This window comes from Rhinoraja longicauda, unplaced genomic scaffold (genome assembly GCF_053455715.1).
Source record: "Rhinoraja longicauda isolate Sanriku21f unplaced genomic scaffold, sRhiLon1.1 Scf001393, whole genome shotgun sequence".
Taxonomy (NCBI): Eukaryota; Metazoa; Chordata; class Chondrichthyes; order Rajiformes; family Arhynchobatidae; genus Rhinoraja; species Rhinoraja longicauda.
This window is the reverse complement of record NW_027602608.1, coordinates 18,728-30,428: the sequence shown is the minus strand read 5'-3', so window position 1 is coordinate 30,428 and position 11,701 is coordinate 18,728. Positions and strand designations below refer to the sequence as shown.

At 43.5% G+C, this 11,701-nt stretch overlaps 1 protein-coding gene and 1 long non-coding RNA gene across 3 annotated transcripts in view; one reads left to right on the top strand and one right to left on the bottom strand.

The window, feature by feature from the left end:
- The first annotated feature begins 585 nt into the window (after window positions 1-585).
- The window catches only part of LOC144591664 (uncharacterized), a 21,703-nt gene continuing 10,587 nt past the window's right edge, over window positions 586-11,701 (top strand). Inside the window, exons 1-5 of one of the 2 annotated variants that reach the window (XR_013546973.1) lie at window positions 586-1,444; window positions 5,493-5,669; window positions 6,290-6,362; window positions 6,614-6,745; window positions 8,106-9,651. This is a non-coding gene — a long non-coding RNA (uncharacterized LOC144591664). Of the gene's footprint in view, window positions 1,445-5,492; window positions 5,670-6,289; window positions 6,363-6,613; window positions 6,746-8,105; window positions 9,652-11,701 lie in introns of those variants that run through there. The other variant, XR_013546974.1, reaches the window with a different exon arrangement.
- The window catches only part of LOC144591663 (complement C3-like), a 25,383-nt gene continuing 18,572 nt past the window's right edge, over window positions 4,891-11,701 (bottom strand). The window contains exons 10-12 of the mRNA XM_078395706.1: window positions 11,272-11,355; window positions 9,228-9,363; window positions 4,891-5,086 (exon numbers count right to left, since the gene is read on the bottom strand). Coding sequence (XP_078251832.1) covers window positions 4,945-5,086; window positions 9,228-9,363; window positions 11,272-11,355 — 362 coding nt within the window. The 3' untranslated portion in view covers window positions 4,891-4,944. The remainder of the gene's footprint in view (window positions 5,087-9,227; window positions 9,364-11,271; window positions 11,356-11,701) is intronic.

Below are 11,701 nucleotides of genomic sequence, written 5' to 3'. Positions count from 1 at the left end.
TTGAACAAAGAAATTATAAGGGAGTTATTAGGGAGGCTGCACGGGCAAAGCCATTGGGGAACCCAAGCCCTCTGTGATACCCTCCTCAGGATCTACGCTTGCCGTGGGATGTATACCATGGCCAAACTGAGGAGGGAAAACCATATTACTGTATGATGTGGAAGGCAACAGGGGCGGTGACGGTAGATTGTGCACCTCAGTGCTCCGATTGGAAGGAGCCCGAAGGGGAGGAATTAAAGGTGTAACAATTGTAAAATGAAGTGAATAAAAAGAAGGGATTTTCCCGACCTCGGTGTGTCTCGACAGGGGAGACACCCAACTCTGCAGACTTACAAATAAACTATACTTGTTTCTCTAGATTGTCTCGAGCATCGTGATTGTGAGCACTCACATTTGCATCTCACACTAGTGTGTGTAGGATAGTGTTAATGTGCGGGGATCGCTGGGCGGCGCGGACCCGGTGGGCCGAAGGGCCTGTTTCCGCGCTGTATCTCTAAATCTAAATTTAAAAAAAATCTAACTCCTCCTAGTCCCCGTGTCTCCAGAGATACCACCTTGTTATGGCTTCTCCATAGCTGGAGAACATGGATAGGTGATGATTCAGGATTGGACCCTTCTTCATACCGATTGTGGTGGTGGAGAGAAACACAGGAAACCCAGGACAGAAAGAAACGAATGAGTTCCACACAGCTGCAGGAGGCAGCCCCAATGCAGTCGTCAATGAACGTTTGGATAGCTGGCTGTAGCTTGCGAGTGCCCATACCTTTAACTTGAAGTGAGAGCAGTCAAACGACAAGTTGTTGAAGTAACATTTGGAACAAGGACTGCTTGATGCAATCTACATCAACTACAGGATCGGGGCTGCCTCCTGCAGCAGTGGAGAATTTGTTAATTACATTAACTTTACCATTAACTTCCAACCTGCCCTCAAGTTCACTTGAACTATCTTATCCCTCTCTCCCATATCTTTTCGCGGGGCGAAGTGACGGTTGGCCGGCTCGCGGGGTGAAGTGACGGTTGGCCGGCTCGCGGGGCGAAGTGACGGTTGGCCGGCTCGCGGGGCGAAGTGACGGTTGGCCGGCTCGCGGGGCGAAGTGACGGTTGGCCGGCTCGCGGGGTGAAGTGACGGTTGGCCGGCTCGCGGGGCGAAGTGACGGTTGGCCGGCTCGCGGGGCGAAGTGACGGTTGGCCGGCTCGCGGGGCGAAGTGACGGTTGGCCGGCTCGCGCGGGAGGGGGAGGAGGGCGGCTCGCGGGGCGAAGTGACGGTTGGCCGGCTCGCGGGAGCGAAGTGACAGTTGGCCGGCTCGCGGGGTGAACCCCGTGGCCGCCATGTTGGCCATCGACGGCTCGCCTCGGAGCACAACGCTGACGGCTGCAGGGCACGAGCGGGTCGCGTCCCGCAACACCAACAGGGGTGGTTCGCGTCGGAGACTGGGTGTCAAGGTAGGAGCTGTTAACCACTTCGTCTCACATAACGAAAACGGTGATTCGAATAAATAAGGAAGAGCAAATATTTTTCGTTTTAGAGATACGGTGGCACAGCGGTAGAGTTGCTGCCTTGCAGTAAATGTAGCGCCAGAGACCCGGGTTCGATGCCGACTACAGGTGCCGCCTGTACGGAGTTTGTACGTTCTCCCTGTGACCTGCGTGGGTTTTCTCTGGGTGCTCCGGTTTCCCCCCACGCTCCAAAAAGAAGTCCAGGTTTGTAGGTTAATTGGCTTGGTATAAATGTAAATTATCTCTGGTGTGTATGGGATAGAGATAGTGTGCAGGGATCGCTGGTTGGCAGGGACTCGGTGAGCAGAAGGGCCTGTTTCCGTGCTGTATCTCGAAACTAAACTTATAAAATTAGGCACAAAATGCAGGAGTGACTTTCTTGGCAGGACAGGCAGCATCCACTCTGGAGATAAGGAATGGGTGAGGTTTCGGGTTGCGATCCTTCTACGGACTGAGTCATAGAAACATAGAGAAACATAGAAAATAGGTGCAGGAGGAGGCCATTTGGCCCTTCGAGCCAGCACCACCATTCATTGTGATCATGGCTGATCATCCACAATCAGTAACCTGTGCCCAACTGCTCCCCATATCCCTTGATTCCACTATCCCCCAGAGCTCTATCTAACGCTCTCTTAAATCCATCCAGTGATTTGGCTTCCACTGCCCTTGTGGCAGAGAATTCCACTAATTCACAATTCTCTGGGTGAAAAAGTTCCTTCTCACCTCCGTTTTAAATGGCCTCCCCTTTATTCTAAGACTGTGGCCCCTGGTTCTGGACTCCCCCAACATTGGGAACATTTTTCCTGCATCTAGCTTGTCCAATCCTTTGATAATTGTATATCTCTATAAGATCCCCTCTCATCCTTCTAAGCTCCAGTGAATACAAGCCTGGTCTTTTCAATCTTTCCTCATATGACAGTCCCGCCATCCCAGGGATCCATCTTGTGAACCTATGCTGCACTGCCTCAATTACAAGGATGTCCTTCCTCAAATTAGGAGTCCAAAACTGTGCACAATATTCTAGATGTGGTCTTACCAGGGCCCTATACAACTGCAGAAGAACCTCTTTACTCCTATACTGAAATCCTCTCGTTATGAAAGCCAACATGCCATTAGCTTTCTTCAGTGCCTGCTGTACCTGCATGCCAACTTTCAGTGACTGGTGTACAAGGACACCCAGGTCTCGCTGCACTTCCCCCTTACCTAACCTGACACCATTGAGATAATAATCTGCCGCCTCATTTTGCCGCCAAAGTGGATAAGCCCACACATCAGCCCACTCACTCAAACTGCTCAGGTCACCCTGCAACCTCTTAAATCCACTTCGCAGTTCACACTGCCACCCAGCTTTGTGTCATCTGCAAACTTGCTAGTGTTCCTTCTAATTCCTTCATCCAAATCATTAATATATATGGTAAACAGTTGCGGCCCCAACACCGAGCCTTGCGGCACTCCACTCGCCACAGCCTGCTATTCTGAAAAGGATCCGTTTACTCCTACTCTTTGCTTCCTGTCTGCCAACCACTTCTCTATCCACGTCAACACCTGACCCCCAATACCATGTGCTCTAATTTTGCTTACCAATCTCCCGTGTGGGACCTTATCAAAGGCTTTCTGAAAGTCTAGATACACTACATCCACTGGCTCCCCTTCATCCATTTTACTTGTCACATCGTCAAATAATTCCAGAAGATTAGTCAAGCATGATTTCCCTTTCATAAATCCATGTTGACTTGAACTTATCCTTTTACTGCTATCCAAATGCACAGTTATTACCTCTTTAATAATTGACTCCAGCATCTTCCCCACCACTGATGTCAGGCTAACTGTTCTGTAATTCCTCGTTTTGGCCATCTCCTCCTTCATGCCAACTTTGGCCATCTCCTCCTTCATGCCTCTGTAGTTCCCCTTTGCTCAGTTGTAATACCGATACATCTGATTTCACCTTCTCCCTCTCACATTGCAGGTTAAATCTTATCATATTGTGGTCGCTACTTCCTTGTGGTCCTTTACCTTGCGTTCCCTTTATCAAATCCAGTTTATTACACCATACTAAATCCAGAATTACCTTTTCCTTTCTAAGAGCACTACAAGCTGCTCTTAGAAACCATCTCAGAGGCACCCTTTCTTCCAGTACCAACCTGATTTTCCCAGTCTACCTGCATATTGAAATCTTCCATGACTACCTTGGCATTGCCTTTCCTTTTGTGGAAAGTGGTGGAGATCGGAAAATGTGGTTAGCGGTGGAATCTCTTTGGAGGTGGCAAAAATATTGGAGGATAATGTGCTGCATGCGACGGCTGATGGGGTGGAAGGTGAGGACTAGGGGGACTCTGTCCCTGTTGTGACAGGGGGATGGGGGGGCAAGAGCAGAGCTGTGGAATATCGAGGAGACCCTTGTGAGGGCCTCATCTATGATAGAAGGGGGGAATCCCCGTGTTCCCTAAAGAACATTTCAGATGGCCGGGTATGGAACACCTCATCTTGGGCGCAGATGTGGTGTAGACGAAGGTTTGGGAATAGGGGATAGAGTCTTTGCAGTAGACAGAGTGGGAAGAAGTGTTCTTCCTTATCTCTGTGTCTCCCTCTCCCCTAACTCTCCGTCTGAAGAAGGGTCTTGACCTGAAACGTCACCCATTTGTTCTATCCAGAGATGCTGCCTGTCTCGCTGAGTTACTCCAGCATTTTGTGTACGGTGTAAACCACAATCTGCAGTTCCTTTCTAAACTATAAAGGTGTTTTGAATAAATAAGGAAATGGGGAATATTTTTAGTTTTAGAATTAGTTTTCAAGATACAGCATGGAAACGTGCCCTTTAGCAATGAGTGCTGGTGATGTGTAGCCAAGATGCTCTTGTATCTTTTGTTAAATCGAACCAGCCAATATATCACATTCCGGATGTTAGGGAGGGAAATAGTTTTCTGAGATTTAGTTTAGAGATATAGCATGGAAACTGGGCTTCTGGTCCACTGGGGCCACATCGATCAACCGTTCTCATTAGTTTTGTGTTATCCTACTTTTGGATGACTATGTTGGTGTTGCTTCTGACATTCATCCAGAAGCCAAATTTCTTTAAGTTCTTGCCAATTTCTGCCGTGCTCTTATGTTTGTATCTGACTCTTCCCTTTCCTGTCTAGATTTTTCGAACTTCATTTTGAGGGATAGGTTAGCAAACTGTATCCACTCTGAAACCACTGTCTCCCTCAGTTATCTCAACTGCATATCCCAACCCATGTCATGCAAGAATTCCGCTCCATTCCTTGTTTCATTGTCTCCATTGTATCCTCTCTGATGACAAGATTTTTCATGTTTTGCCTTTTAAAATATTGCAGTGAAGGAAAAAAATCAATTTTGGCATTTAATTTTTTTTGATTATTTGACTTTATTTATTGAAAATTGTTTGGGCCTAAATAATGATTTACAACTTATTTTAAGCTGCAACGTAATTAGTTATCGCACCCAAATTTCCAAAGATTGTCGTCAAACATCCTTAGGTCTTTACAGAGTTCTCGGAACTTCTCCTCTTGGCATTCTGCATTGCTTGGCCACCTTTCTATCCATGTTTTTTCTCCAATCAGATATCTCACTCTGAAATATTTGAAACGTCAGTAAAAATGAGGACAAGCATAGGGAACAGTTAACAGACATTTTCTAAATCGACAAGATGTCTGTTAAGCTCTTTGAAATTAACATGGGTTCATATAGGGCTAATACTGAGAAGATATTTCCACCTGCAGTGAATCCTGAAGTTGAAAATCATCAATGTAAAATAATCACCAATGAAAGATAGTGGAAATTTAGAACTTTCCCTCACAGGGAGCAGTTGAGGTGAACAGTACAGTACATTTGTAGTTGAGTGGAAGGAAGCTCACATGGACTAGTGCAACTGGATTGCCTATTTCTTGCCTCTTTGCTGCATTCAACAGTTACGCAAAATCCATCTGCAAATGATCAGATTATTCATGTTGATCTTTTATGCTTTTCCATCATTCAGGTTATTCTACAGATTCACTCATTACTAACATGGTCAATACTATCTACTGGAATTTTCATTGGCGTGTCGGCAGTGGAGAGAATTAGCAACTTCCCAAGCATTAATGATTGTTCCTGGATCCGGCATATACAGTAGATGCAGCAAAGAAGTCGGACCAGTTCCTCTATGTTCAAAAAGGTACAGCAATTCACGGAATACTCCAACTAACCTGCAGATGGTCTGTAGGAAGTATCCTGACTGATTACATCATATTCTTGTACGGCAATTTCAACACATAGGATTGTGAGAGGTTGCAGAGAATGGTGTGCTCGGCCCTGCCCATCATGGGTACAGCACCACCCACTCATCAAAAGCAGCCACACGAGGCACAGAATCAAGAAGAATAAGATCCATCAATCATTAAAGATCTCCACCATTTGGGCCATGCCATCGTCTCACTGTTAGGAGTTTCTTTCCTCGGTCATCAGGTTCTTGAACCCTACCATGAATACAGACCAGTCTTGTGGTCTGTTGTTACCAAATCAGTGTGGTGCAACCTGATAGAATGGTATCTTGATCTAGAAGATCAAGGCGCATGGGATCCAGTGCGACTTGGTATTTTCCCCATTGAAACAGAAGGCAATGATGGAAGGATCTTATTCTGGTTCGTGATCAGTGGTGTTGTTCTCGACCTTTTTTGTCTATGTTTCAATTCAATAACTTTTAAGAAAGTGTAGATTGGATTGATGAGTAAGTTTGCAGAGGGCACAAAAATTGGTGAATAATAATAATATATTCCTTTATTCGTCCCACACCAGGGAAGTTGCGGACAATGAAGTATGCTGTCAAAGGATACAGAAGAGAAATTGCAGACGGACAATCTAGGCAAGTGTGAGTCGTTGTAATTTGGGTTTTGAAATGCATGGAGAAAGTACAGATAACGGCAGGACCCTTAACATTACTGATGTAGAGAAGCATTTTGCCATCCATGAAAGTGACAATACAAATAGATGGATTGGGGAAGAAAGGCATATCGTATGCTTGTGGTTGGGACATTGGATATAAGAGATAGAAAGTCATATTGAAGCTTTGGTTTGGTCACATTTGGGATATTATGTACAATTCTGTTCCCCTTATAACAGGAAGGAAGCAACGCGAGTCCAGGCATTACCAGCATGCTGCCTGGATTAGAGGGTGTACAGCTATAAGGTTGGACAAACTTGGATAGATTTTTTTTTCTGGAGCATTGGAGATTGAGAGGAGACTTGAAATAAGTAAGTAAAATTATGAGAGGTTTGATTTAGGTTAGAGATACTGCGTGGGAACAGGCCCTTCAGCCCACCGGGTCCACCCTGACCAACACTCACCCAGTACACTAGTTCTGTCCTACACTCTAGGGACAATTTACAGGAGCCAATCAATCTTCAGTCTTTGCAATGTGGGAGGAAACTGAAGCACCCGTGGAAAAATCATGCTGTCACAGAGAAAACGTGCAAATTCCGTAAAGACAGCATGCGTAGTCAGGATCGAACCCGGGTCTCTAGGTTCTCAGTAAAGAACAACTGTGCCGCCCCTTAGAAAGGGGAGACAATCAGAACTTTTTTGCGAGGGTGGAAATGTCCAGTTTGGAAGGACATAGCTCTGAGGTCAGAGGAATGAAATTTAAAGGGGTAAATTTTGTTTTACACATGTTGGTTTACGTTGCCATGGGTACTAGTGAAAGCAGAATAGATAGTGGCATTTAAGAATGTTTTGATAGAGACATGAATGGAGGAAGATGGGTCATGTGCAGGGCAAAGGGAATAATCTAATTCGCTGTCATGTTCAGCAGAGAGATTGTGGGTCGTTTAGCCGACTGCTGTGCCATTCTGTTTTATGTTCTACAGATCTGGTCTCCATGTTGAAGACTATTCAGAATAAATGAAGTGCAAAAAGATTTAACAGATTGCTAGTCATTGAGTCATACAGTGTGGAAACAGGTCCTTCGGCCCAATGCACATGCTGACCAACATGCCCCTTCGATACTAGTATCACTTGCACGCACTTGGCCCATAAACCTCTAAACCTATCCTATCTAACCTGTCCAATTCTTTGGAAGGCTTTAAGATGTTGTACAAGAGGAGAGAGTCAAACTAGGTCTATACTCTCCAGAGTTTGCAACAATGAAGGGTAATCTCAAGGAAACATTCAAATTCTTATGGATTTTGACAAGGTAGATGCAGGACAATTCCCTGGAGGAAGATTTGTTGTAACAGAGAAGGTAAGTAGGTAAGGCCTGCATCCCTTGACCTTTGAAATATGCAGATACCTTTGGATACTCGTTAGTGTGAATGGTGAGAAATTAATTCTCAGCCTGGAATACCTAAAAGTCCCAGTCTTAAAACAAACAATAGCCTTGCCTGGCAAATATAAGAAGAAACTTCTTCTCTGTAAGGTTGAAAATCTTGCAAATGCCATACCCCAAAGGGGTGTGGGTATATTCAAGGCATAGTGAAGAGGTTGTGTTATGAAGTAACTCCAGATGTGACGTTAGTGCAGGAAGGTAGGGCTGAGGTAAAAGATCAGTGTTTAAGTAGCTGAACGGGTGTGAAGAGACACGCTGTAGTCAATTTATTCTATTTCTCCTCTTGTTAGAAAAAAGCTTTGGTATCCTGTAACATACGATTGGTTCGTTATCAATTTGGACATTGATCCCAGAGAACTCAAAAGTAGCATTGACTAAATTTCATTGATTGGAAAGATGGAGCGCAATTCCTGACACTCTACGATCAACTGCCTTGGTCCTTTGCTACTCAACAGCAGAGTGTGCATGCTCAGTCTGGGAAAGATCAGCCCTATGCTATGAAGATTGATCCGGCCATCAATACAGCCTGCTGCCTTATCACTGGATGTCGTAGACCAATATCAACTGACAGCTTATACATACTATCTGCTGAAGCGCCACCAGAGATTCGTCGCAGTGCAGTAAGCAGTAGAGAACGCCATCGCCAGACCACAGATGTACGACATCCCCTACTCAGCCATGAACCTGCAAAGAGTCGGCTAAAGTCCAGGAAAAGCTTCCTCAACGAAGTTGAACCAAATGCTGTAGCTGAAGGTACTAGAGTTGCATTATGGGAAGAGAGACTAGCCAATCTCCCATCAACAACATCCATGTCCATAAGTGCCAAAGAAGAACTTCCTTCTGTTGCCGAATCAAGCTGGGCTGAACGGAAATGCCTCAACAGACAGAGCTGGTACTGGTCACTGTAAAGTGACTCTCAAGAAGTGGGGTTATATAGACACTGAAGACGTCATCTGCATATGTGGCACTGAACCGCAAACTATTGAGCACCTATTGAGATGTCCTCTTTTGGAGCACGCATGCAAAGCTGAGGACCTCGCATAGAACTACGATATTGCTAAGAATTGTGTTTAGTTTTGGCTGAAACACAATATCTAGCATGTGTGGACACGATAAGAAGAAGATTGGTTGGAAAACATTGGGCTATTTTCACCAGGTGAAATTTGCTGCAGGAATCTAACCCCATTCCATTTTTTTGTGTTTTAATTGTCTGTGTAAATTATTATCTAGATACTTCATGCCTATTTGTAATCTCTCAGGAATTGTTAAACCTCCCCAGATTACCATTTTATCATATTTATGAAAGTAATGATTTTATTCTTTAAGTTAGTTTCTCCAGTGTTCAAATGTTAATTGAGCCAGAAAGTCAGAGAATGAACACGAGTTACATCAATTTGAATTTTGCAGCTTACCTCTCCCTAATAGCCCACAGATCTGTGCTTTGTCCCATTATTAGATAATCTTGGTTCAGTTCCACATTAAATTTATCATTACAGTTGATGTGTATGATTAGTTGTCTCTCTTCATCTTTATCGATTGCATCGCTTCCTAAAATAAAAATCCACACAATTACATGACAGATCAATTCTATCCACCATTGTTCAGCGCCATCAAATTTGCTGACAATGTGCTAAATTGTAGCTAATTAACACTTGAAACCTAATATGTTTATGACAAACTATGTAGTCATATGACAAACTAGCTTAAATGGCCAATGTTGTCCTGTAACTCATCACTTGCAATGAATTGGGAATCTTCATTTTGCTAATTAGAAAATATTTTTTGAGTCATGTCGCCTTCTGTTGGGTGCATGATCTCAAGGCTATGAATGTGAACTCAACATCTTTGTTATTTTGTGATTAAAATGATGAAATGTAAGGCAGTGTGTGAGAATGGTCTTGCTATTTAGATTTTGATTCCTTAGTTATTGATTCGTAATAGATGTTCATTCAGTAAGTGCATGCAAGGTACATTAATCTGCATAATGCGAGTATCTACAATATCCTTCTGTTCAAATGAATCGATGTGACAAAACAATGCAATTGTGGTAATAAAGAAATCATCTAGTCAGTAACACTTTCATTGTTGAACATTCTGGACCAGAACCAAACTTTGCGTTCAAAATTCGGATCTGGCCACAAATGTATGCCCACAGGTGCTGAAGGAAAGTTTGAAAATAAGATTCTGCTACTTACTCCTTGCCTGGTTATAGAAAAGGAGAAGTGGGGGACATTCTTGGCTTTCCTGGGAATTTCTTTCTGGGAAGTCCTGCTTTGTTCACCTCTGGGCAGGCAACTGTCTTTACTGCATGTGCTTGTTTCAAAATAATCATGCAAATTATTAAAAAATAGGTCAATTCATCCCCAAGGGCATTGGCTGCTATCCAGAGATAATCCCAACAGGCAGAAGTAAAGAAATGCCAACACCCCAATGTTTAGTAAGGGTACAGGCCCTTTGACCCAACTTGTCCTCTCTGACTGAATTGTCTTCCTGAGCTAGTCCCATTTGCCTATGTTTAGCACATATCCCCCTAAACCTCTCCTCTCAATGTACCTACCCTAATGTCCTTTAATCTATGTAATTGTCCCCACCCCTACTGCTTCCTCTGGCAGTTCATTCCATGCAGTTGCCATCCTAAGTGTGAAAACCTTGCCCTTCTGCTCCTTTTAAAATATTTCAACTCTTACCTGAAACATATGCCCTCTAGTTTTTAGATTCCTCTTTCCTGTGTAAAAGACTGTGACCATGCACATTACCTGTACCCCTGATGATTTTAAATGCCTCTATAAGGCCTTTACTCAGCCTCCTACACTCCAGTCTCTCCTTAACTCAACCCCGATAACATCCTTGTAAATCTCTTCAGCACCCTTTCCAGCTTAAAGACATCCTTCAAATAGCTGGGGAACTAGAACTGCACCTAGTACATTTGCACCTAGTACTCCAAATGTGGTCTCACTAATGACTTGTGGAAATGTGCAAAAGCTGTCCAGTACAAATATTCTATTCCAACGTTGCAAATACTCTTTGCCTTCAATTACTATAGGGTGTTTAGAGCTAGTCCTGTCAGGGATGTGTGACCATTTCTGTTAAGTGGGATATTTCCCAAACATGGTCCAGTTTTCGTAATCTTGCTACTTCTTTTTCTTAAACTTCACTCCTCTTTTAAACTATTTTCTTTGATGATGCTTTTGCTATAATTCTTCGTAAACATTTCAAAAGATACCCAAAAAATCATGTGCATGTCAAATAAGAGTTCAGACGACTCTAAATCATGCTTTACAAGTGTACAATCTCAGGATAAAATTATCCAGATACTTGTATAAATTTTGTGCTCTATTCCAAACCATGTATGACCAAAAATGTGCACTTCACATGTAGAACTTTGCCCATGGAAGTGTATAAATATATCCTTGTACCTCTGTGCTGCCATGGTCCTCAGATATAGAAAGTACTCACCTTGTTTGATAATTTTGAGAATTTTCATTGTGTAGTATATGTAATTGTCTCTCTTTTCCTTTCCAGTCAATGTCACTTTGTAAACTAAAAAAGAAAATTGTTTTAAAAAACTGTGGCGTGGACGATGGCCAAATCCAATTTGAAATGGCATTAGTATGATCTATATCCAGTTCTAAAACTGGACACATAATTCTTGGGGGGACCTTTCCCATTCTGCAAATCGCTCGCCTCCCTGCACTAAATCATCCTTCAAAAGCAATCCAACAGCCTCCATGGAGGTGACAAAGACAACAAAGAACAGGACAGTTCTCGTGTTTATATTACAGAATATGACAGTTCTGGTCAATGTGACACATGTCACGAGGGAGACCAGAAGACCAATAAGGCGCATTGTAAATATCTGACCATAGGAGACGGTCGTAACCTCCCT